The sequence below is a fragment of the Phodopus roborovskii genome, unplaced genomic scaffold (assembly GCF_943737965.1).
Source record: "Phodopus roborovskii unplaced genomic scaffold, PHOROB, whole genome shotgun sequence".
Taxonomy (NCBI): Eukaryota; Metazoa; Chordata; class Mammalia; order Rodentia; family Cricetidae; genus Phodopus; species Phodopus roborovskii.
The window spans coordinates 4,674,474-4,701,368 of record NW_026125264.1 but is presented as its reverse complement, the minus strand read 5'-3'; the positions used below and the strand labels follow the sequence as shown (position 1 = coordinate 4,701,368).

Sequence of the window (26,895 nt, the reverse complement as noted above, 5' to 3'; positions counted from 1 at the left end):
CCATGGTGATGATCCTAAGGAGAAGCCTCATCATCCAGGAAGCAGATTCCATACCACACAGGACCTTCATCCCTGAACTGCACAGGCCAAAGAAGATGAGTCAAGGACCTACCCTTCTATACTGTGGGAATATGGAAAATGACAGATGGAGAAACCTCAACAGAAAATGCCCTCTTCAGATTGACCAACCAAGCTCCAGCATCGGGGAGTGTCTGCCTGAAAAATGTCAGGGTAGCTCCCCGTGGCACCCGGAGGTGGTGACCGCCTGTGCAGTGACCAGCCTAATCAAAGACCTCAGCATCAGTGACCACAATGGGAACCCCTGAGCTCCCCACAGCAAACGCCAGTCCCGGTCACTATCCTCTGACGAAATGTCCAGCTGCCAGACGTCATGGCGGCCCTTAGGGTACAAAGTCTTCTCCTGCGGAGAAGAGAAGGTGCTACAGTGGGAGCAGCATCCAGCGCTACTCCAATGCTGTCAGCCCCACGCAGCGGAGCTCCAGCTTCAACCTCCCTGCTCGGGCCAATGGGCTATCCTCACCCTGCCACCAATCGAGCTTGTACCAGCGCTTTGGGGGACAGCCCTGCCAAGGAGCACCAGGTTCAGCCCTCTGTGGACATGTGGGCCATGCTTGTGGGAGGCTGGACCTGCAGTGGTCTCTCTTGCTCACAAGGAGCAGTTTTCCTTCCCAGAATGCTGTCCACCCTCAGCCAACAGCACTCCTGCCTGAACACCAGAGATGGCAAGACGTTCCTGTGGGCTTGCCCGCAGCCGCTCCCAGCCATGCGTCCTTAATGACAAGATTAGTGTGAAAAGGTGGCGTTCTGACGATGTGCAAGAGCAAAGGCCTTCTCTAGGCCTTGCCAAGATGGCACAGAACTGCCAGACCTTCAGCAGCCTTGGTTGCCTGAGCATGTGGGTGGAAGACCACAGCTCCCAGAGCCCCTTTCCAGCAATACCCAATCCTGGACCACATTGTTCTCAGCTTTCAACCCAGGGGCAGGACCCCTGCAGGGACCCCCAGCTCCAGAGCCTGTTCCCCATCCCTTTGATGATCCTATCCCCTGTCAGGAGGACCTATTCTGTGAGGAGTGGGATGGCTGCAGTCTGGATGAGGGTTGCTGCAGGAGGGGGAGATGGCCACAGCCTGGCAGGACCTTGGAGCCTGCACGAAGAGCCTCTGCTCTCTGGACAGCGAGCTGGATGTTGAGCAGATGGAGAACAACTGAGGTGGCTGTGGACGGAGGCCTGAGGCAGAGACTGCCATGGATGGGCCTTCCTCCAGGCCTTAGGTGATCACCACAAGGGAGATCCTAGCTCCTGGGTCTGGGGAAAAAGCTTCCAAAGGGGGAGCCCACCCACTTCCCAGGGAGCAGCTGTCGCCCCTGTAGTGCCCAAATTTGTGAAGGCAACTTGGCCACACCTCACAGGCAACAGCTGGCCTCCTGCCAGTTCCATGGAACTACTGTAGCCCAAGAACAGGCTTTTGGTTTGGTCTCCTCTTCTTTGTTACTCATGGAGTGCTGGGTAGTCATTCTCCAGTAGGCCGCATCCCTCAAGCAGAGTGCCAGGTATCTGAGCCCGCTGTGGCCTCACTCAGGTTCTATCTGGGGAGTTGCCCAAAGCCTCCTTTTACTTAGTTTACTCCATGCCTTCTCTCCCAGGTTTCCCTGCTCCAGGCTGAGGAAGGTTCAGGAGATGCTTCCTGTAGTGACACCAGATGATATGCCCATTTGGGGCACTGTGCAGGGATTCTGGGAATAATCCGTGTCCCATTTTTCCAGGCCTGGGATAGCTCAGGAATGACCAGAAGCCATCCATACTAGGCATTTGATGGTTGTGTTGACTGAAAAGTGGGCCCATGAACTCTCCCATGGAGCCAAGAATCACCCACACTGCTGCCAGAACAGGGCCTGCCTTGGCAAGGCTGGCACTGGCAGCCTTCCTACTTTCCCCAGTCCCTGAGGGCTGAGTTCAGTGGATTCGGCTGAGTGTAGAGATGTCAGTGACAAGATGACCTCTTCATAGTGTCCTCAGGAACTACTAGCAGGTGCAGGAGTCTTGGTCCTGTGTATATTCCTGGGCAGAGGGATGTCTGCTGGCTGCTTTGCAGGCTGGCTACTTTGTAGGCATCCCTCTGTAGCAACCTAAGCTGGGGGCCTTTGAGTCTCCACAGCATTCCTAGCACAATTTTTTGCTTGTTCACAGACACTGCTGGCTTTAATGAAAGTGTACCACCATCAGCTTCAAGACACCTCCTGCCAGTCCACTGATGTGAGCCTTAGTGGCTTGACTCACACTACCCCTCGCAGCTCCTTACTCCCAGCATAGTTCCCAGAGTGCATCTGTTCAGGCAGCTCCCAGAGTCTTCCCTGCAGACATGCTACAGGGATCTGCACTCTGGGACTCTGGGTTCTAGCAAACTTGGCATCTGCTGCAGACAATAGCAAGTGGGCTGGCTTACACAAGTGGCTTGTTTTCCCACAAGGCTAAAAATAACTGGTGCATTCTCTGGAGTTCATGGGCCGTGGTCTAGGCATTTTTGTAGTCACTCGGCTGTGCCTACCCTCTGAGGTTCCATCCTCCATTGGTTGAGCCCAAATGGCTACCTTTGTCCTAAAGAAAGACTGATGGGAACCTTTGTCTAAACTCAGTCAACCAGAAGGATGGCTCAAGTTCTCATGTGTAGGCAATGTTTCTTTAAAATCAGACCCAGGTTGGGCAGCATGGTGGATACATGTGATGGTGGGACACCACTGGGACTTGGGGCACTGGCAAGCCAAAGTAGAAAGCTGGTGAAGGCATGGCATGTGAGCCCTGCCTGGTGGGTCACAGAGGCCATACTTTCTCTGAGCAAACCTGGAGGATGGTAGTTGAGAGGGTGTGGGAAGCAAACACCAGTGCCCAGAAAACCCACAGTGAGAGGTTCTGGATCTGGAGTAGCCTCACAGTCCATAAAGCCACCCCTCATGAGGGATGCAGAGTCTGGGCTCTGGCCCCTGGCGCATTTCACACAGCCTGCTAAGGCCAAAGGATAGGTTAGTTGCCAGCTGCCTCTCCTGTGGACTGTGACCAGAAGCTCCTGGTGGAGGGTGTATGTAGTGAGATAGTCCTTCTATAGCACTGACCACACTCATTGGGGGGTGGAGCCATGGGCGGAAGTGACCTGTGGAAGGAGGTCGGAGGGGGCCAAGTAAGGCGCTCTCTTTCTGGCGGGACTCGGACAGGAGAGGATCGGGTTGAATTTCCTGGTGTTCATCTGTCTAGGTTGTAAGTTATTTCCCCCTGAATAAACATCTATTCAGCCTATTTGTTTATCCTGATCCTTATTTACCGCGATAGGTGTATCTTAAGGCTGCTGTAATGGATAACTTGTCTTTAGACTGTCTTCCTTAAGCCTGACTGCTAAAGGGCAACTTCATCCTTCCTTCCTCTAGGACATAGTTCCCTGGGCAGAAGAAATGTTCCAAACCTAGGGTAGGGACTGGCTCTTTCCGGCTTCCTCAGGCCCCTCTGGACTGCCCTTGTTCCACTAAGGCCTCTCCAAGCCCTCAGCATAGTAGCCAGGAAAGATGACAGGAGCCTTTGTGCTTAGGGGAAGACTGTCTTCATTTGCTTTCTGACATTCTTTTAATTGAACAAGGTAGGTCTCGCCTAGAAGGTGCCCATTCGTCCTTCAGCAGCTATGCTACCCAGACTCATTCACTAGCCCCAACATCTCTGGTCTTGCATCTTTTTGGAGGAAGGTTGCCCTGAGAGGTTCCCTCTGGCTCCCACATGCTTGGTGGCACAGGCAGCAAACAGACTAGTTCTCTCTCTCTCTCTGTCTCTCTGTCTCTTTCTCTCTCTCTGTGTCTCTGTATCTCTCTGTGTGTCTCTGTCTCTCTCTCACGCACACACACAGCACTGTGGCTTCAGCAATCGCTGGCTTCAATATGGGCAACATTAAAGGCCTTACCTTCCTCAACCTGCCTGAGAGTGTCATTCCCCCAAGGAAGCTGAGTGTGTGCTTGGCTACCCACTTGCCTAGGGAGCCCAAAGGTCTAGAGCAAGGCTGTAGTGAGGCTCCACCAAAGCCAACTAGGGAAGAGGGCCTGCCATCCATCACATTGCATCCCAGCCCACTCCAAAAGCCACTGAACTGACAGGAGTTGCTCTCTGCAGGTACCTGACCTGAGTTCAGGGTAGCAGCCTAGACAGTTTACATGACTGCCCACCCTTGCCTTACTCATGGGTGGTGAAGGCGGGGGCATGGCAGGGTGAGAGAAAGGTAGGGAGGGAGAGGGAACTGGGATCGATATGTAAAATAAGAAAAATAAATTTTTTGAAAAAAGGAAAGGTCCATATTAAACTGGAAATGCCCCACCAATTCCCAGATGGGTCTCCTATTCAGACAGATGGCATACTTTTCTTGGGCTCATTCAAAGTTCACAGCAGTCAGAACTCACCCCTGGATCCTGCACCCCATTTCCACCGATGTGGTTAAAGTTACTTGAATGGTGGCCACTTAAAATGTAAGCCAGGTGCCAGGGCTCAGGGACCCTCTGCCCATGCAGCCCACGATGCTGCCCCTTGCCACACCATGCTGCTGGTCAGACCCCCTCCCCTTGGTGCCAGGCCCCTTAAGGAAGAAGAGAAAGTTATTTTAAAATTGCAGACTGATGAAGCTCCTGTAGCCTAGGTGATAGCCTGACCTCCTATGATAGTCTCATTGGCAAATGAATTGCATTGTCAGTGGCGGGGGAGGGGAGGATGCCCGGGTCAGAGACAGATGGGCCGGCAGGCTGTGCTAGGACCATGTGTGCTGTCCCAGCCAGGTGGCAGCGGTGGTACTATTTCAGGTAGTATGGTGACTGGTGTGGTGAGTCAGGGGCCCTACCAGAGCATCAGTCCTTGGGCAGCCTGTGCTGGGCCTTTTCACAAGCCCCTCCTCACACCGCTGCCTGCCTGCCCTCCCTCCCACACAGACCATGACCGCCTGGCACTACAGTCCTTTGTTTCAGGAATTTGCTTGTTACTTTTACTGTGTAAATAAAGCTTCCTGGTACAACCCCCAGCAGCCTGGAGGGAAAAAAAATAATAAAAGAATAACTTTGTAGAATGGGACCCTTTACTTGAGCCAATAATGAAGAAATGTCCCCACCAATAGGTGGACAATGAACCTGGCCTTGTCATGTGTCCTTGTGGCTTTCTTTGTTGTTTTTATTTCTCCTTGTCACAAGCTGGAGTCATCTGGGAAGGGGGGCTCTCAGTTGAGAAGCTGATTCCAAAAGACTAAGCTGTAGACTAGACTTAAGGCAGCTTCTTAGTAAATAAAGGAGGGTCCAGCCCATTGTGGCTGGTGACCACCCCAGAATGGTGGTGCTGGCTTCTATAACAAAGTAGTCTGAGCAAGCCATAAGGAGCAAGTCAGCAAGCAGCACTCCTCCAAGAACTAGGAATTGACTTCTGCCTCCAAGGGCTCTCCCTGCTAGAGCTCCTGCCCTGACTTGATTTAATGATGAAGAGCCTTGAGCTCTCTTGTCACTATTACATGTCACTTCTCTTTGGTAGAAGTGATCAGTAGGAACAGCAAATAAAGACAGCAAAGAAATTAGAATCACCTCTAGGAACATTTATAGCTATACTCTCTAGCATTAAAAGTCAGAGATAATGCAGGCAGGCATTGGTGGTGCGTGCCTTTAATCCCAGCACTCGGGAGACAGAGACAGGCGAATCTCTGAGTTCGAGGCCAGTCTGGTCTACAGAGCTAGTGCCAGGACAGGCTCCAAAACAATACAGAGAAACCTTGTCTCAGAAAAAAAAAAATCAGAGATAGCTCAAAAACAGTCAGGATACACTTCAAGGGCACAGGCAGAAAAGAATAAGTCAAAGACAAACACAGTGGATGGAAAGAAGAAAGAATGATCAGAACAGAAAAGAACGAGAATAGGAAAACAAGGAGTCAGAGAAAGGAAGGTCCTTACTGCAAAAGACATGTTGACACAGTTACCTAAGGAACCCATCCATGGGGTGAACTCTAAGTTCAATCAAATTAGAAGAAAGGGTGATATTACATCATATGCCACTCTAACCCAGAGGCTCCTTAAGCAATGTTTCTATAACTGATAGTCTTCTCAGATAGACAATCTTAGTAAATGTTTTGTCAACATAGGGCCTATTGAAATTGAATCAAGATGATAGAAAACATCTAAACAGATAAACAACAACCAACAAACGTCAATCAATAAAACAAAACCTATATCCTCAGAAAGGAAGTCCAAGATCCTTGTAAGCACCATAAATCTCCCTAAGTTAAAGAATTGTGACCTGAGCTCCCCAGGCTACTCCATGAAGTAGAAGGGGAAGGATGGCTCCCCACTCACTCCATTATTATAAACCTGGATAAAGACACAATACAAAGAAAAAAGTATAATTAAATTCTCTGTGTGTGTTTGTGCCTGCATACGTGTGTGCATGAGTGCGTGCATTTGTGCATGGGTATAAAAGCCTAGTCCTCAATACTAGGCTAGGGATATGGGTCAGTGACCACATTGCCTTCCAGGGAAGGATGAGGCCCTGAGTTCAGATCCCCCAGCACCTGCATAAAGAGCCATACATGTCAGTGCAGAGCTTTAACTAGCACTGAGGGGAAGGGGCAGAGGCTGAAAAATGCCCAAGGATCATCAGCCAGCCAGGGTAGCACATCAGTGATCTCTTGGCTCAGTAAAAGATCCCGTCTCAAATGGTAATGTGGAGAGGGAGAGAAGACGACAGTGAACATCCATCTTTGGTCTCCATGCACACATACATGGTCCTATGCACAGCCTTGTATCTACACGCACATGCAGCTCTCATGCTCACATAAAGCAGACTCACACCCACCCAAACACAAAATAGAGTAGTTAGTGGATACACTTCAAATTCTACACCAGCTAGAAGGACACAGTTTAGCATCAAATGGGTTTACCTGGGAATTAGTGGTTACCATCTACTCATTAACAGTCAACAAATCAGAAGAAACACAATAACATATAGCATCCAGACTCTGTGTATTCCCCATCTTTTGAAGGCTTATTAATTTTTATTACTCTATTCCTTTTTAAAGGACTTTATTTTAAACTATATATTTTAATCAACAACTGTATGTGTCCTTTTTCTTCTTTCTTCCAAACCTACACACATTTACAAACACATTGTGACCTGTTTAAAGGCTTTTTTTTTTCCTTATCTGAATCTCTCCTTATTGTGTATCTCTAATTCTTTCAGTCAGCATGAGCAAAAACATAAACTCACCATGCAGCATGCTAGCAGAGCTCTCAAGCCCACAGGCAGCAGCTAGGAGAAGCCTCCCTGTACTGCAGCCATGTGAGAGAGAGAGAGAGACTGCAGGAACCTGCCGCACCACTTAGCTCAGGGTGGTTGGCAGCTGCTTTGCTGTGGCTGGAATGAGACTGTGAGACAAGAAAGCTGTGTCTGGCTCCATTTTTGTGTATTTTGAACCTTCTTTTAAGCTTTTTTAAGTTTCATGTGGAAATTTCAGGCATACTGGAACACCATATGTAGTCAGATGCTTCTCTCCTGCCCACTGTCCACCAGTTTCCAAATAACCAACCCAGAGGCTGAATATGAATTATAAATGCTTGACCAGTAGCTCAGGCCTGTTACTAACTAACTCTTACATTTAAAATAATCCATGTTTCTATTTATGCTTTGCCACATGGTTCATGGCTTGTTACCTCATTTTCTACATGTGCTGCTCCCTCTGCAGCTGGCTGGCACCTCTCCTGACTCCACCCCTCTTCACCCCAGCATTCTCTCTGTGTCTGCTACCGGCCTGTCAGCTTTTTATTCACCAGTAACAATAATACATATTCACAGTATACAGAAGGATTATTCTATAGCAAGAGTCTGTGTCAATGTCTGTGGCTCCTGTTAACACCAAAGATGCCTGGGGTCTGGGCTATCACCTGGGACCATGTTGGAGTTTAGGAACCATGCTGCCTTCAGACCCATAAAGAGCTGAGTGGCCTGTAATGTTACCCAAGGCCATCGTGGCACCCAGATACAAGCAGCTGCTGAGAACCACATCTGGGTCCATGGTCCTGCTGCAGTTGAGTGTTGATGCCCATTGCCTGTGTTAACATAAGGGCCAATGCGAACCAAGCATGTTGAAGTCTGAGAGTCATACCGAGCCAGTCCCACCCCTCACTGGCACTGGGAGAGCTGGTCCTGCCCCTCATGCTTCCTGGGAGAGCTGACCCCAATGATCCCATCCCACAGAGGAGAGCTTGCTCCCACACTTAGGAAAGTTGGCTACAGCCCCCACTGTGGGTGTGTGAGAGCTGGCTCCACCCCTCGCCTGAGCAGGATGGTCCCAGCAGCCTGGACTAACCTACTCAGCTACCACCCAGGCACATATTCAGCGTTTTGAGTTGGCCCACCCCAACATTTACCCCATCTATGACCTGCTAGAGCACATGAAGGGGGTGGTCCTGCAGAACTATAGCCATAGGATCTCCATGACTCAGGAATAGCAGGATGCAGATGGACTGGGAAATGAGTGGAATTAGGACGCATAATGTGAAATTTCCCAGCAATCAATTAAAAAAAGAAAGAAAGAAAATATACCTAAGATATTTTATTAGGAAAACTATAAAACTTTGATAAAAGAAATCGAAGAACTAAATAAAAGGAATAATACTCTCTTTTTCGCTGGCCCCAGAGAATGTTGGAGGGAGGACCATCCTTCAGCAGCTCAGGAACTGAAGGGGAAGCCACAGAGTCAGCAGACTAATCACACAATTGACTTTTTTTTTTTATCTGAGGCAGTAAAACTTAATTCTCTGGGGCCAGTGAAAAAGGGAAACACACACACACCCCCTCCAACATGTCAGGGTGCTGAATGGCAAGCCTTCAGCAGGTCAGAGAAACTGAAGGGGAGATGCAGAGCAGGTGAAATACTGGACAGACAGACAGACAGACACACAAGGACTTTTCTAAGGACCAAAGCTTAGTTCTTCATTTTACTATTCTTTTTTTGTTATTTGTTCTATTCTCTTTCTGCTCTTTTTTTTTTTTTTTTTTTTTTTTTACTGGTGTTTTCTTTCATCCATTTCCTGATGACTTCCTTCTACACTACTTCCTGATGTCTTCCTTCTAACTTCTTAATTTGTTTCCCTTACAGCTATAAACCCCAGCAGAATCTTTCAAGCAATATAAAAATTGCAATGGGGTTACATTCTATTTTTCAAGTGAATAATTATAATGAATACAAGTAAAATAAAAATAGCATGTTTTTCATAACCCTTACATGATTATACATTTTACGTATTACAGGTGAAAAACAAATTACCCCAAAAACCCATATATATTCATGTCCAAGCAACTTGTTTTAGATTAACAAAGCAAGCAAGTTTTTTTCTCAGCCAGTTCTTTATTGACAGGCTACATTTTGAGGTTACAAATAAGGGACCAGTGATTTTATTACTTATCTCAAAAGATGATCTTATTAAATAAATCTTAAAAGAATCACAAATCTAACCTTTTATATACAAAAAAAAAACCCCAGTCATTTCTACTGTAAATCCTCAGGGTGCATACCCACTCATCAATAGTTTTTTATTAAATCATACCAGGAAACTGAGGGCAGAAATGGATACAAGGAATTAATCACCTTTGATCTCCAGCCCATCCTAACAAGAAAGGTACATCAATCAGCCTGTAATAGCCAGGCTGCCACTGTTCTTGTTCCCTGACCTCAACAAAGTACCTCTCTCAACTATTAAAAGTGTGTCTTTCTAAACTTCAAACTGTTCCCCAACATTTTCTACCTCAAAGCCATAACAAAAACATCTTAGCCTAACCTTTAGTCATATTTAAAGCTTTGTTTTAGCTATGATGCACACTGAAACCTGTGAACACATCTCACATCATTAAGATTAAAAGAAGTTAGCTAGCCTATCATCTGGGACTCAGTTTTTTGCCTTAAACATTAACCTAAGCCACAATCTATATAGCTCCTCAAGAGAAATTCATAAGTCCTAGCTGCATGACACTCCCTTGGTCCCATTTCTACCCTCTGTAGCCCCTGCTCTGTCAGGGATGGGGGGGCAATATTATATCCTAATTTTATCTATATTAATTTTCCCATTAAACTAACCTCTATCAATAATCCCTTATTACATTTCTTAAAAACCATTAATCATCAAAATTCTATTTAAATTAACACTATTATTGTATAAAGTGATTACTTCAATTAAACAATACAACTTAAGAGGAAATCATCTTCATAATAATCCACAGGTAAAAATTACCCAGTAGAATGGGATATTTCCATGAGATAATCACAATGCATTAAAGGCAATGGGGACACACACACACACACACACACACACACACACACACACACACACACACACACACACCATGCCAGACCAGAGAAAAATTAGCAGCAGCCAAAATGTAAAGGCACAGCAGTAGCAAGACATTCTGGAGCCGAAACCCTCCAGACCTTGCCTACCCAAGATTCGCTCATCAGTGCTTTGCTTCCTGGTGGGCCAATCTCCCAAAGCTCAGTTGCCACCTGCTGCTCCTCTAATGTGGCCACCACCACCACCCAACTACTCCAATCAAGCAGCAAACAGTAAGGTCAGCCATCACCCAAATTCCTCTTCAGAAGGCTGGCCTGAGAGATGACGAGAACATGAAGTGAAAACTGGCCAGGCAGAGGCCCTACAAGCAGCAGTTCCAAGAAGGCCTGTGATCTCATCATCAGTTCCATCCTTGCCAGAAATACCAGAAGGAAGTCCTGGTTTCCTGTCATCTTCGCTCCTCTCGGGGACCAGGCATTTTATAGGTGTGCCAACCTTGTGGCCTCGCCACCATGCCTCACCCCAGTTCCTGCTATTGGTGTTATAAAAAGCTCCCAGACTGGCAGGTGTTTGATGGTACTACTTCCTGGAACCTGCTCCTGCTATCCAGAAACTCTACCTTCTTTCTCCTAAGCACTCAGCAATAAAATTCCTTTCTAAAACTCCCCCTCTTGCCCAGGAATTTCAAACTCACACAAGAACTTGGAGCCACTGAAAGTTTTGTATGGCCATGTGCTTGCAGCAGTCCTGAGTTAAAATCCACCAGAATGGAGAGAGAACGCCTCTGTCAAACTCAAAAACACCCACTATAACCACCACTTCTATCCTCTTCAGGACAACATGAGAAATCAAAACTAAAAGGGAAACAATGTGTAATAGGTGAAACTAAGCAACACATCCTGAAGAGTCCAGTGACTCATCACAGAAGGTGTAGTGGAGGGTAACCTGGGTGCCTAGACTACCACAGAGGAATCTGAGTGTGCTGCATAGGGGTCTAGTCTCCTAACCCACCATAGAGACACCCCTCAGGTTGCCAGACAGGGTCATACCCATGTGACATTTCTCTTGCTATCCTAAATGCAGGAACAGTACCAAAGCAGCTGCCTACAATGACACCCCCAAGGACATCACTAGTACTCAGGAACATCCCCGGTAATGCCCCATATGGGTCCATTTCTCCGGGGGTTGCACATACAAAGACCCCAGGGCAGGCCCAGTCTCCAGGAAACTGCTTTAACACTGCTCCCCAAAGGGGGTCTATCATAATGTTCATACAAATGTCAGTATCCAGGGGACCATAAACATGCTGCTTCCTAATTCAGAGTCAGTACTCAGGAGGCACCTGTACTTCCCTCACAGCAGGACAAGCACCCTGAGAACTGTTTTCACATGGCTCCTAGGACAGACCCAGTACCAAGAGAGTTATCCACATCTGCCCTCAAGGCAAGCCCAGCAGTAGCTACAGGGTCTGCCTCCTTGCTGAATTCGGGACAGTCATCAGAACATTGAACCTCATGTTAGGCCCAGTATCCTGCAAACTGACTATCAGAGAACTGACAGGTACTTGTGGGGCCAATGGCATGCTTTTCAGTTTAAAGTTAATACCCAGGTAGCCATGTGCACACTGCCTCCAACAGAAGGCCCAGAATCCAATAATTACAGGCTGGTCTACTTAAAGCCCAGAACCGGGAGATACCCTCACACTTCTGTCACTCCAGGCCCTGTGCCACACTCTGACCTGAGCACAAGATCAGAATCTACAGGGCCACTTGCATCATGCAATCAACGCATGTGTAGATACAGTAACTAGGGGACGACCCATACTGGACAGAATACAAGTTTAGTACCCCGAAGACTGTCTACATGCTGACCTAAGGGCAGGCACAGTATTTTGGGGGCTCCACAGAGGCTGACCTTAATTCAGACTCAGTACCCAGGGTTGGCCCACTGAGAATACCACCTTTCACTGATAATGAAGACCCATCAGAATTCAGGGGTTCACTATCCCTGCTTCGCTGGAATCTTCCCATATTCTCCATCCCAACTTCCAGGATTCCATTCTTTTGCAAACAGCTTTCCAGACAACTGGAGAATGAGATTCTGCATTTGATCTTCAGTAACCTTGGCTTTTCAGCTACAGGAGAAACAGTTCTCTTCCAGGTCTCCACAGAAGCTTCCAGGTCCTTCATGTAGCACATGAGCTGAGAACTCAAAATTCTGAATTTGTCCTTTACTGCACCACACTGCCCAGCATTGGAAGGATCAAACAGTGGATTGTAGTGAGATATTCACTTTGTCAGCACCTGTGGCACAGACCATGCCCATTGGGGGTGGGGACAGGGGCAGATGTTACCTGGGGGAACTAAGTCTGAGGAAGGGGCGCTGGGATCTCTTTTGCTTGCAGCACAGGGACAGGAGAAGATTCGGAGGCATCCTTGGGATCAGGAACCTGCTGGTGTTCATCTGTCTATGTTGTAGGTTATTTCTCCCTGAATAAACATTTATTCAGCCTATTTGTTTCTCTTGATCTTTATTAAACCTCAATAGCCGACCTTGCTTGATCTACTGCCAGCTCTCACTTAGACCACTGATGCTCTGGTTACTACTAGAGATAAAACATCCCTCTCATATCTTTGGGGGCTATATTCTGACATACAAACCCTCAGTGTTTGTTAGATGTTATAAAGTGAAGCTAGCACTAGCAGTGAATTCCATGTATGCTAAAGATCTTATGTTCCAGACCCTAGCAGCCAAAACTGAGGGTCCCAGGGCCATTCAGAAAAGGACCATGGGGGCTATCATAACAGCCACCACTCACTGAATACCATCCATTATGCATAGCACTAAATGCCAAACTACCCAATCAACAGACCTCCAAGCACCCAGAAACCTCTTGGTACCCCAGACTACATAGCTTGCCCATGTTCCACAGACCCTGGCTGCTCTGTTTGGAATTCAGTAGGAGCCAGGAGGACTCATCTGGGACACAGGTCCCCCTGAGCCTCCAAGATCTGATTACATCTGTATGTCAGGCAGTCTGGGAGGCCCATGGGTCTCCTCGGAAGCATTCGGGACCCAGGCATTCTTCCACACTGTCTTTCTAGCCTAGTTCTGAGAGGTGAGTATATTCCCCACCCTGAGGCCAGTTAGAGCTTGCTCTACTCCTGTTCTGAGCCTTGACATTGAAGGGGCTCCCAATGCTTCACCACAATTCCCAGGAGGCAAACTGAGCACATGGGTTGTTCCTAGTCTAATGACAGCAGGGGTTAGGAAGCAAAGCCTAGGTTCAGATTTAGACAGCTGGCTACAGGCACCTACTTCAAACCATGGGCTGGGCAGGAAGCAGAGGCATGGCCAGAAGCAGACCTTTGTCCACACAACGTCCTCTCCTCTAATGGCTTTGAGCCTTCAGTGGGCAGTGATCCCTAACTCACTCACATGGCACTGGGCTTATCAGAGGTGCAGAAGCCACATGCCATTGCTCCTCCTCAGGAACTTTAGGGAAGTATGAGTAGCTTTCCTGCAGGTGAAATCCTTCACACCAAGGGCAGCAGGGTTTCTCGAGCAGGGCTACTCAGAACGACAGGATGCAGGATGCAGGGGTCATGCAGGGAGGCTGGAAATTTAGAGAGTCAAGTGATTCTGCTTCTGAAAATCCCCTGGATTCTTCACATCAGCATCTCCTGTGTGTGGTGAGTGGTAGAAAACTCCCTCTCCCCCTGGGCAGGAGGGAGGGTGCTGTGCTCATGGGTCTCACTTCTCTTCCTCCTCCCCTGCAAATGATCACAGCTTAGAAACTTCTCTAAAGGAAGTGGTTGTTCTTGTGGCCCCAGGTCCTGGAGATGAAGCGCTTCTGGTTAAAATGATTCAACAAGAAGCCACGCCCCCATCAAGGCTCTCCCACTGTGCCTTGGAACCGGAGCTCTACTTGTTGCATATATCTATACTGGTTAGCTTTGGTCTACCACATGCTGATCTTCACCCAGGCAACTATGTGGCTGGCCATTCTGCTTGCCCTCTGCTGCCTGACTTCCGACTCCCAGGGGGCATATTCCCCAGGTAAGAGAAGGGTCATCTGGCCCTATCTCATGGTGCTGTCTTGATCATCTTGTAGTAGAGGAGGCATTGGGGACCTGGCATGCTAGTCTTGCAACTATCCCAGGACATACTTGGAGCCCTGGCAAGGGGCTCTAGATCCTGGCAACAGCTACTTTCAAGCTGAGTCTACAACCAAGATTAAGCATGGCACCAGCCATAGGGGTAGAGAGAGCAACTTGTGCTTCGTTCTGTGGTAGGGCCCACCACAGAGACAGGGTCTCAGTCAAACAGCCCGTGTCTGACAGCTTTGCTTTTCTGCCTGTGCCTTTACTATAGGGAACCCAATAAGACACTCAACCTTCTTGCAGTCAGCATGTTGGTGGCCAGTGAGGGGTGGAGAAAGCTGAGACACAGGCAGACTAACTGACTTGCTAGCCCAGTCATGAATGCCTGTTTGCCCACAGAGATCTGGGTGATAATTACTTCTGCAAGCAGATTCGGCACATAGATAAAGTTTGAGGGCCCTGCCTCTAATGGACAAGAAAGCTGATAACTGACCATCTCCCACCAAAGGAGGACAGAACTTAGGCATAAGGCTTTTGTCATTCTTCCTGTTTTAAGCAGGCTGGGTCTAGTCACAGGGGATCAGGCAGAGGGTTCAGAGAACCCACAGTGAAAGGGAATGCCCTGGAGACACCAGGGACATGGGATCCCCTTCATAGGAAACCAGGTGCCAAGAATTCAATGGTAGTGTCATCAGTGGAGGGTGTAGCCTCAGAATCCAAGACCTGATGTGTTAGCAGTGAATTGGGTACTATGGAGATAGGACAAGAACAGGGGAGGGCAACTTCTGCTCTGAGATAGGGACAAGCCACAGCAGCCCAATGGGTGGTTGGCAAACAGGTAGTTAACAGCACTGGTAGAAAAGGAGAGACAGACCAAGTGTAGGTCATGCCACAGACCCCACTTCCTGGTGTCCTGCTCCCATAGCCTTCATGCTTGCCAAGAGGCCCTTCCTGCCTTCTCTTCTGTTCCTACATCCCAGTCGTCCAGGGAAAGACATGGGCAGAATCTGGGGGTTCATTCTACAAAGCCCGCTTAGCCTACGTGAGAGGTCTGGGGGAGGCAATGGTACCAACTGTCTCACCTGTCCTGGAGTTTCATCATTTATACTCAGTGTATGGAAGATGCTGTACTTGCATCCTCTGGAACCTAACTGATCAGAGTAGCGATATGCACATTGTGATAGTTAACACCACTGGACCGCCTTGGGGGAGATACTGGAGAACTGTCAGTTCCCTGTCTCCACCATGTTACTTTCCCACTAGTGTGTGAAACTGAACGGAGTCCTCCCCATTCTTCCTGCTTACAGCAGCTTCTCTGGGTCACCTCCTTCAGGCCTCTCTGCCCCAGACCCAAATGAATGCCACCCTCACTCTGGAACCTGAGAACACCACAGGCCTACCAACTGAGGATTCTTGAACTTCCAGCCTTCCCTTTGAAGTGGCCAGTAAACCGCTCCTGACTTAAGTCAAACTGGTTCAGTGATAACACTCAAAAGTGCTAGAGGGCCTGGGGTACTCCCAACAGTACCCACCATTGCTTGCAAGTCTGTGGTCAGGCGATTGCTCTGTTGTGCTAATGAACCCCACCTCTACCCACTGAGGTACCACCCTTCCTTATGCTTCCAGTAAGGGACTCAGCTGTAACATGGGGGACACTCAGGCCCATCTCTCAGGACTCAAACAGCTGGGACTCAAACCTGAGTCCCTGAAGGTCATCACACACACACACACACACACACACACACACACACACACACACACACACACGCGCGCCACCTTCCCTACCTCCTGTGGGATTCTGGAGCCTTCCATGAGCCCAAGGCAAGGGCAACAGGGAGGCTGAATATATCTGATCTGAACACACAGCTTCACTCTGTGCCTAGGAGTTAATCTGCCCATACCCACATGCAGGGCCCGGGGAAGTAAATATCCCCAGTCTTCATAATTTAGGAAATTGCTACATTCATTTGCTGTTGCCTTCTTTCTCAATGTGTTACCTCTTCCAAGAAGGTTCCCTGCTGCTGGTCACCCTCTTCCTCATTCCCTGCTCCTCTCCAGTAGGAGGTCTGTTTGCTTAGGCAAGAAACCTACAGCCACACAGCCACTTGCTTCCCATAGAAAGGGCTAGGTACACAACTAGGCCTGAATATGACAAATTCTCCTAGAAGGCTCTAGAAGGTGGTACAGGCTGGGTCTGGGCCTGGGCAGATGAATGTGTTTGTCCTCAGAGATCCTTACTGTGGCCACATTGTACCTGTGTAAGACCCTCAGAATGAGGAGTCTCTCATTTTCAGTCAGTACCCCCCAAGATCTCAATGCCCAGTCCAGTTGCTGCAACACGCAAGAGGCTTTAATGAACAGGAATCATTTGCTCAAACCGGCTCCCTCAGCGTGCAGGCCAGAGAGAAGCCCCATTCCCTGGGCACAGGTGTTTTAAAAGGCAAAACCCACAAGCTTAGGGAGGGGGTATGACCCTCTGTCCATTGAGTACATGACCCTTTGAGGCTGGATGGTCTCGCTGTTAGGGTCAACAGACCTTAGGGCCTCAGGTGTGCTAATTAATCTTTTCTGGGAAAACTGGAGTTGCAGCTATCTCTTTGTTTCTTAAAGAACCTATTTACCACTTGCTGACTCGCAGAAAGGAGGGGCAGTGTGAATTCTTGGTATCCTGCTATCTCAGGGCCTTGTGAGGGGAAGTTAGCAAATTCCAGGGAACTGGGTTAGCTTTCCAGGTCAGACTGTCCTTTATTTCAAGTGGGGGCGGGTCCTTAACTTTACTTTTTGTCTTTCACCTGACACATGCAGTACTTAATAATATTGACACTATTTCTTCATGCCAACTGTCCCATTTATTCTTACCCCGAGAGGTCAGTGTTATCATCCCCAGATGGGACATGAAGGCTCAAGGTTAAGCAGGTTGCACAAGTCAGTAAGAACAGCTGAGCTTCTAACACTGGCTCAAAGAAGCCCACTCCACCCTCACAACTCAGGACCTCAAATCAGAAGTATGACCCATAGAACTCATGGCAAAGAATAGACTTGAGGGGTTTTGCAAAGAATAGATGAGGGACCCTAAGAGGTACAAAGTATGGGTCACTCATCTACAGCAGGGCGGAGCCTGGAATTTTGCTCTTCCATCATCCCAGTCTTCAGACTTCCTTTGGCTTCTGTGGGAACATCATACAGGGCTGGAGAGCCTGCTGGGACAGTCCAGGGGACACTGCAGAATTCAGCTATGAGCAGACCAGACCCAGTCCCAAAGCCTTACTGGACAAGATCACTAGTGTCGTGCTACTTTCTTAGGATAAAAGGCTTCAGTGGTCCATGCCTAAGAAGCCTGGAAACAACAATAAGCTATAACTGACTCTTATGTCTCCAGCTTGGGAGTCTTTTGTCTGGATAGACCCTGCTTGGTTACACAGTGGGATGTCCCAAAGTCATGCGTCTCATAGACCATGGTTTTTCTACTTACCTCCCCTCAGCCCACATAAGAAGATCTGTAGTGAGATGCAGATAGTGAACTATAGATGTGTAAGGAGTAAGGTTTTTCCTGCCGCCGGTCTTGCCCTGCCGCCACGCCAGCCACAAATAATACACAGAGACTGGGTATTTGATATAATGCTTTTGGCCAGGTACTAGTTTCTTATAGGCTAGCTCTGTCTTAATTATTAATCAATTTCTATGCATTTCCATGTGGTCTTATCTTACCGGGGAGTGGGTCAGGCATCTGGTTTCCCCGTCTCTCCATGCTGACTCCTCCTTACTACTTTCTCTTTCCTCCTCGTCTCTTAGTCCCTCCTATCTTCCTTTCCTAGTGGCCAACAATGCTTTATTCATTAACCAGTATGAGAAACATACTTACAGAATGACATCTCCCATAATAGATGACATTTGCGCTGTCCTGGCTCCTCTTGTTCAGGTTCTAATAGGCAATGAGAACAGCCTTATGGTTCACTTGAGGTTCTCTGACAGATCACTGACATCCAGGAAGCCTCCCTGCTGACCTGAGCTACCTCCACCTCTCACATCTGGTGTGACCAGAGATATACCAACAGGCCTGACCACCCCACCCTTGGCATCATGATTCTAGCAGCCACATAGACAGCCTGATTTAAAGACTGTGTTTAGCATAAAGCCTGACTCCTTCCCTGGCCTCAGATCCTGAAACCTTCCCCTAAAAGCTCCACAGAAGCCTTTCAGTGGGACTCAAACCCTCCTGACTTCTGATTCTGAGGTGTCATCTACCTACAATATTAATTCCTAACCCCGAGTCTAAGGAAAAGTCATTTCTCCCTCCACTTCCATTGGGCCTCAACCACCATCTACTCAGTCACTGGGATGAGAAAGCATCTTGCCCTCAAAGGGAACTTGGGACCTATGGTTGCTATAATAACACAGCCACAACAACCAACAGCTGCATCTTGGTGTCCAGCTCCAGTTACAGTACACTAATATCTCAGCAAAGTCATAAAAAAGATAAGTTCGCCAATCTTAATCCCTCTATCCCATCCATCACTAGCCTTGAGCTTTTGGGTTTTACTGCATTTTAATATATATAATTTTTTCTTATTTTACGTATTGATCCCAGTTCCCTCTCCCTCCATCCATCCCTCCCACACCCCCTCGACCACCTTCCCATCCCATTCTGCCACCCTCCACTCCACAGGGAGGGTGATGCCTTCCAGAAGGGATCATCAAAATCTGCCAAGTCATTTGGAATAGGGCCTAGTCCCTTTCTCCTGCCTCTAGGCTAAGGGAGTATCCCTCCATAGGGAATGTGCTCCCCAAAGTCCTTTCATGCATCAGGGTTACATCATGGTTTCACTGTCAGAGGTTCCTTAGACTGCCCAGGCCTTCTAGCTGAGATTCACTTTCAGGGAGTCTGAGTAGGTCCAATGCTGGTTTCCCAGCTATCAGTCTGGGGGTCCATGAGATTCCCCCTTATTCAGGTCAGCTGTCTCTGTGAGTTTCTGTAGCCTGGTCTTCACCCCATTTTCTTATCACTCCTCCCTCTCTGCAACTGGATTCCAAGAGTTGGACTCAGTGTTTAGCTGTGGGTGTCTCCTTCCGTTTCCATCAGCTACTAGACGAGGGCTCTCTGATGGCATATAAATTCGTTGTCAATCTCATTATCAGGGAAAGGCATTTAAGGGATAACCTTTCCACTATTGCTCAGATTGTTAGTTGCAGTCATCCTTGTAGGTCTCTGGACATTTGTCTAGAGTCACTTTTCTCTCCAAACCTATAATGGTTCCTTCTATTATGGTATCTCTATTTATTTATTTATTTATTTATTTATTTATTTATTTATTTATTTTGCTCTCCTCTATTCATCCCTCTACTCAAACTTCCTAATCCCACATGTTCTCATCTCCTCCCCTTCTCTTTCTCCTAGCTCCCTCTCCACTCACTGCCCCCCCCCCAACCACTCCCATTATGTTCAGGAGATCTTGTTCCTTTCCCCTTCTATGAGGGACCTTGTATGAATCTCTTAGGTTCCTCCTTGTATCCTAGTTTCTCTGGCAGTGTGAATTATAGACTGGTGATCCTTTGCTCTATGTCTAAAATCCATATATGAGTGAGTACATACCTACATACCATGTTCCTCTTTTTGTGACTGGGTTACCTCACTCATGATGGTTTCTTCAAGTTCTATCCATTTGCCTGAGAATTTCAAGATTGCATTGTTTCCCCCCCCCCTCTGAGTAGTATTCCATTGTGTAAATGTGGCACATCTTCCTTATCCATTCTTCAGTTGGGGCCATCTAGGTTGCTTCCAGGTTCTTGCTATTACAAAAAATGCTGCTATGAACATAGTTGAACACATGTCTTTGTTGCATGGATGTGGATCATTTGAGTATATGCCTAAGAGTGGGATAGCAGGGTTCTGTGGTAGACTGATTCCCATTTTCCTGAGGAACCACCATACTGATCTCCAAAATGGCTGTACAAGTTTGCACTCCCACCAGCAGTGGAGGAGTGTTCCCCTTTCTCCACATCCTCTCCACCATAAGTTGTCATTGGTGTTTCTAATTTTAGCCATTCTGGCAGGAGTAAGATGGTATCTCAAAGTTGTTTTGGTTTGCATTTCCCTGTTAGCTAAGGATATTGAGCACTTTCTTAAGTGTCTTTCAGCCTTTTTGATTTCCTCTATTGAGAATTCTTTCTTCAGTTCTGTACCCCATTTTTAATAGGGTTATTTGGTGTTTTGTTGACAAGTTTCTTGAGTTCTTTGTATATTTTGGAGATCAGCCCTCTGTCAGATGTAGGATTACAGAAAAAAATCTTTTCCCAGTCTGTGGGATGCTGTTTGGTCTTGTCCACTGTGTCCTACGCCTTACAGAAGCTTCTAAGTTTGAGGAGGTCCCATTTATTAATTGTCTATCTCAGTGTCTGTGCTACTGGTGTTATGTTCAGGAAGCAGTCTCCTATACCAATTTATTCAAGGGTACCTCCCACTTTCTCTTCTAAGAGGTTCAGTGTGGCTGGATTTAGGTTGAGATCTTTGATCCATTTGGACTAAGTTTTGTCCATGGCAATAGACATGGGTCTATCTGCAGTCTTCTACAAACCATCATCCAGTTGTGCCAGCACCATTTGTTGAGAATGCTTTCCTCCTATCATTGTATGCTTTTAGGTGTTTTGTCAAAAATCAGATGTTCATAGGTGTGTGGGTTAATATCAGGATTTTCTATTTAATTCCATTGGTCTACCTGTCTATTTTTGTGCCAATACCAAGCTGTTTTCAGGACGATAGCTCTATCATAGAGCTTGAAGTCGAGGATGGTGATGCCTCCTGAAGTTCCTTTATTGTACAAGGTTATTTTGGTTATCCTGGGCCTTTTGATTTCCATATAAAGTTGAGTATTATCCTCTCAAGGTCAATGAAGAATTGTGCTGTGATTTTGATGGGGATTGCATTGAATCTGTAGATTGCTTTTGGCAAGATTGCCATTTTTACTATGTTTTTCCTATCTATCCAAGAGCATGGGAGATCTTTCCATTTTCTGGTATCTTCTTTCATTTCTTTTGTTAAAGACCCAAAGATCTTGCTATATAGTTCTTTCACTTGTTTGGTAAGTGTTACCCTACGATATTTAGGCGATTCATATAAAATCAGGAACAAGACAAGGCTGCCCACTCTCTCCATATCTCAATATTATACTTAAAGTTCTAGCTAAAGCAATAAGAGAAAAAAGAAGATCAAGGGGACACAAATTGGAAAGGAAGAAGTCAAACTGTCACTACTTGTAGATGTTATGATATTTTACATGTGTGACCCAAAAAACTCTACCAGGGAACTCCTACATCTGATAAACACATTCAACAAAGTGGCAGGATACAAGATAAACTGAAAAAAAAAATCAGTAGCCCTAATATATACAGACAATAAAGGGGTTGAGAAATAAATCTGAGAAACAACACCCTTTACAATAGCCACAAACAACATAAAGTATCTTGGGGTGATGCATTTTAATTTTTATTCACTTATTAATGTAGGGGGGCACATGTGAACAACTATGGAGGTCAGAGAACAACTTGAGAGTCAGTTCTCTCCTTCTAACAGGACCAAACTTAGGTCATCAGGCTCAGCAACAAGCACTTTTCCCACTGAGCCATCTCATCAGCCCTTTTTTATTTTTCTTTTTCTTTTCCTTTCTTCTTTTTTTTTTTTTTTTTTTGTGGTTTCTTTTTTATTTTTTACATTTCAATCTCAGTTCCTCCTTCCACTTCTCCTCCCACTTCCCCCCATACACACTCTCCTCCCCACGTCCCTTCTGCCCCTCAGAGAGGGTAATGCCTCCCCTAGGGAGTCTAAGTCTGTCTCATCATCTCATTGAGTCAGGACCACCACACCCCGGTGCCTAGGCTGGGCAAGGTACCTCTCCATCCAGAATGGGCTCCACTGTTCAGTTTGTGCATTAGAGTTAGACCTTGGACCCACTGCCAATGACCTCATATATTGTCCCAGTCACATCATTGTCACCTATATTAAGGGAGTCTAGTTCAGTCTCATGCTGGTTCCCCATTTGTCAGACCTGAGTCAGTGACCTCTCATTAGCTCAGGTCAGCTGTTGCTGTGTGTTTCCCCATCATGGTCTTTACTTCTTTGTTCATATTATTACTCTTCCCTCACTTTGATTGTACTCCAGGAGCTTGACCCTTTGGTTAGTTATGGATTTTTGCATCAGCTTCAATCTATTTCTGGAAGAGGGTTCTAGCTTCTCTGGGGTTGTGAATTATAGGCTGGGTATCTTTTGCTTTATGTCTGTCTGGTATCCACTTATGAGTGACTATATTTGTCTTTTCTGGTTTTGGGTTATCTCACTCAGGATGGTTTTTCTAGTTCTGTCCATTTACCTGGGAATTTTAGGATATTTTTGTTTCTTACCACTGCCTTTTTGGTTTTCATATGCAATCCATCCCTGACCATTTAAGAAACAAAGGTTAAAAATAAGAGAAACCCAAATTCAAGACATTAAGAAGCACAAGCCGCTTTCTGCTGTGGGGACCCAACTGGCTCACTATTCTTTTAGTTTCCTATTAACAAAGTTCAGACTCTGAAACTAAGAGGCCAAAGCAAACACTTGGCCAAGCCCTGCCCCCACCCTCATTTCAGCCACCCTGGCCACTGGGATCCTGGGAATGGATTCTATGAATGAGCTGTGTTAGGGACTGGATCAGGGTCTCCAATGAGGTGAGTCTTTTTCAGGATCAGTTAGCCCCATGCCTCTGGGGCACAAGAGGTAGAGTCACAGGCTGTGTTTAAAGTGTGCCTGAGCAGACATGGACGGAGGCTACTCTGACAACGTGGAGTGCAGGAGGGACATTAGGGGAAGCACAGCCAGCCTCAAAAATCAGTCTGGGCAAATTAACACATTTCCTATCTGAATTTCCATTGCCTGGGGCTCCATGTTGAGAATAACCCTGGGTTCTGAAACAGGCCATACAAGCAAGGACTAGCGGACAGAACTATACTGTTGTACAGTCCATGGCATCTGCCCTCAACTTCAAGTAAAGAACATCCTGAGAATGTACAATATTCGGGTGGTGGAGTACACAGGAGGTAGACACACAGGAGGAGGAGCTCAGACCACAGAGCCAAGAGAACTGGGTACCACCAGGGGTAAGGTATGACTCATTGATCCAGTATTCCACTGACTTAAATTTTGTTTTGTTTTGTTTTGTTTCTTGTTTCTTGTTTTGTTTTGTTTTTGGTTTTGTTTTGTTTTTGTTTTTTGATTGTTTTTTTTTTCTGGGTTCTTTTGTTTCCTTCAGATTTTTGTTCCAAAGATTTGACCTCCAGTGTGAAGCCAGGATTTCCCAAAAGAATAAATACCACTAACCCCGAAGTGCTCAAGGCAGCTAGACACAGTGTGGAAAAGTTCAACAACTGCACAAACGACATCTTCTTGTTCAAGGAGTCCCGGGTCAGCAAAGCCCTGGTACAGGTGAGGAGCTAGGACCAATAACCGGTACCTCAGGACAGCTCTGAGAAGCTGGACCACGTAACAGCATCCAGGCAGAGTTGCACTGCACTGCAGCTAAGACCAGTGTCACCCAGAGCTAAGTATGACAGCTGGGGACCTTTTCTTAGTAAAACCACCAAGCCTCTGGCCAGAGTCCATCAAGACAACAAGAAATGGCAGCAGAGGAATAAGGGGTCCTACAAGTGGCAAGCTGAGGCTGGCAGCCCAGCAGGGAGGCCACAGCAGTACTAATCAGAGCTGCCCTACCAGGGTCTGGGTCATCTCCTATCATTATCCCTCATCCACGGTCCTCAAAGCCATTGTACTATTTTCCCACTGGATCCATTCATTTTCCTACTAGAACTGGGCCCACTCCCTTCTCAGACCTACAAACCACTTCTCCATCCAATCTGCCTAAGTGTCACTATCCAAAGCCAGCCTTCTTAGTGGTTGATTATATTATATCTACTCAGAACTTTCCTTCTGGATATCCTAGAGAGCACAGCCAGCCTTGCTAATCCTTGTGTCCCAAAAACAAGTGTTAATATGACAGGAGGGAGATGCCTGGCAACCTCTCAACACAAAGGCCCTGTGCGGCACTCTACTGACATGTCAAGCTGCCTTTAGCCTAAGTGCTGGGGCCTGCAGGGAAAAAGCCAGGAAAGACCTTACTCTGAGGATGATGGCTTTACAGCATTAGTGTTTGTTCTGGGCGACGGCATCAGGGTGGTTTCTATAGTCTTCTTTTAGCAACTGTGTAATGTTCTATTGGAAAGGATGCTTTGGGACAGGCTGGTGTATGGCTGGTATGTATCAATCAGCACTCCAAGGACCAGCTTCAGACAATCAGATCCCTGGGCCTGAGTGCCCATAGTCCCCCACAAAGGGGGTGAGCATTCTCCCTCTGTGCTCCCGTGATGTTGGAGACTATTTCACATGCTATTTGGTTAAGACTGGGACTGAAAGCTGAGGAACTTCCTCCAACTATACAGAAACCACAAGCAAGAAAAGAACTAAGTCTCGGTTGTGTCCGAGTGGAGCGGGCTATTTTGAAACTCAAAACAATTTCCATGAGAGTGCAGAAGCCAGCAGGCTTGACACTCATTTAACCATCACTGCAGGTTAATGGGGGCTGTTGGGTAGGTTGAGATGGGAGAGTCTGGCAGGCGTGACCTGTGGCTGTGGCAACGCCACCCTGATGTTTCTCCAGAATGCAAAGTTCCAGGCAGAAAACAGCTACCTACAGGGGGCTCCAAGGCACTGGCAGCAGGAGAGGAAGACAGATGGCTGAAGTCTGGGTCTGCTCATCTACAGCAGCTCTCCTGGCAGATCCTGGCCTTGCCTCCCCCCGTTCCCAGCTCTCTCCTCACCTTGCTCCTCAGTAGCTGTTGAGGCAGTGACTCCCACTCCCACCCCTTGCATCCTATGCCCAGAAATCTAGTTCTTGGGTCTTTGGTTTCCTCAGGTGGTGAAAGGCCTGAAATACATGCTGGAGGTGGAAATCGGCAGAACTACATGCAGGAAGACAGTGCACCCCCGCCTGGACAACTGTGACTTCCAAACCAACCCTGTCTTGAAGAGGGTAAGGCAGAAGAGCTCACCCAGCTCACCTTTCAGGATGGCGGTCCCTTCACTGGCCACACACCTCCACACCTCATCCCCACGAACATAGGACACAGGGTTGAAGGGCAGTACCCTCCCACCCCGCACACGACCCACACCACCTGACTTCACTTCCTGAGGCCTCTTTACAAATACTCTGAATTTGGGATAGGGAGATTATAGCAGGTAAAGTTTTCAAATAATTCAGAAATCATACACAATACCTACATACATAGACTATTACATGTAAATACATATATTAATCACATATACAAGATATATATTATATATAACATATATACATACATATATATGTGTGTGTGTGTGTGTGTGTGTGTGTGTGTGTGTGTATACATATCATGTGAGATGTTACTACATATGATCTGTACAGAGAACAGCAAGTGCTATGTGGGAAACTTTAACATTCCATAACTATAAGTGAGAGAAACATGCACTCTTGAATCACTCCAACTTTTAATAGGCTTGAAGATTTTCGAGATAAAAACTGAAGGAGGAAATTGCCTCAGCACAGAACACATGTGAATGCATACACTTTCACATACAGCTCCCAGCTGCCTGGCATGCCCAAGGGGTACCAAAAGAGCTACCCTGGATGGGCAGTCTCTGTGGCAGCTGGAGTTCTCAAGTGAGTCCTTTCGGTTTGTTTCAGATTCTACACTGCTACTCTGAAGTCTGGGTCATCCCCTGGCTCCACAGTTTCGAGGTACCTGTTCTCCGCTGCCACTGACTCCTGCCTCTTCAGCAAGACCAGGGCTGTGATAAATATGCACACATGTGACCCCCTACTTCTTCCCTTCCACCCTAGCCTGGCCATCTCAAATATTCAGGGCTTCTTCCCAGGGAGAGATGGAAGTACCCGTGGGTCATCAGGTGACTAGGATGGAAGAACACAGTGCCCTCCTGGCCAGATTAACTATTCACATTTCTTCTAAAACTTAATTCTGGTGCTGCACTCAGATTCAGGATGTGGACATAGACAGAATCCTTTGATGGCATTTTTGGAGCACGGGTAGAGCAAAGCAGATACAGTCAACAAAGTAATAGTGTGGGAGGTGTCTTGATACCTGACCTGACAGATTCTGTATCCATCTCTTGTCTACCATTAACATCACACCACTGTTGATGGGAATGGTTATTATAAATAAATGCTGATCATCTCAAAGCAATACTGTGTATGTCACCATTTATAGGAACCCAAAAATGTGGGTAGCCTGGTGAATTCACCCTCAGGAGGCTTGATACAGTGATAAGCTCTAAGCACCAGTGTGCTGAAGACCTAAGCCCAGACCTTGTTATCAACATGGCAATAGCATCCCCAGAATAGAGAGGAAGCGCTTCTGACAGGA

At 47.0% G+C, this 26,895-nt stretch overlaps 1 protein-coding gene and 1 pseudogene across 1 annotated transcript; both read left to right on the top strand.

The window, feature by feature from the left end:
- Window positions 1-2: 2 nt before the first annotated feature.
- On the top strand, window positions 3-1,230 carry LOC127229240 (protein FAM53B-like; annotated as a pseudogene).
- A 13,043-nt stretch (window positions 1,231-14,273) lies between these two features.
- Cst7 (cystatin F) lies at window positions 14,274-26,715 on the top strand. Its single transcript, XM_051194280.1, has 4 exons — window positions 14,274-14,412; window positions 23,736-23,908; window positions 25,392-25,508; window positions 26,199-26,715. The coding sequence occupies exons 1-4, from the start codon at window positions 14,322-14,324 to the stop codon at window positions 26,274-26,276; spliced, it is 459 nt and encodes a 152-aa protein (XP_051050237.1). The 5' UTR covers window positions 14,274-14,321; the 3' UTR covers window positions 26,277-26,715.
- The last annotated feature ends 180 nt before the right edge of the window (window positions 26,716-26,895 follow it).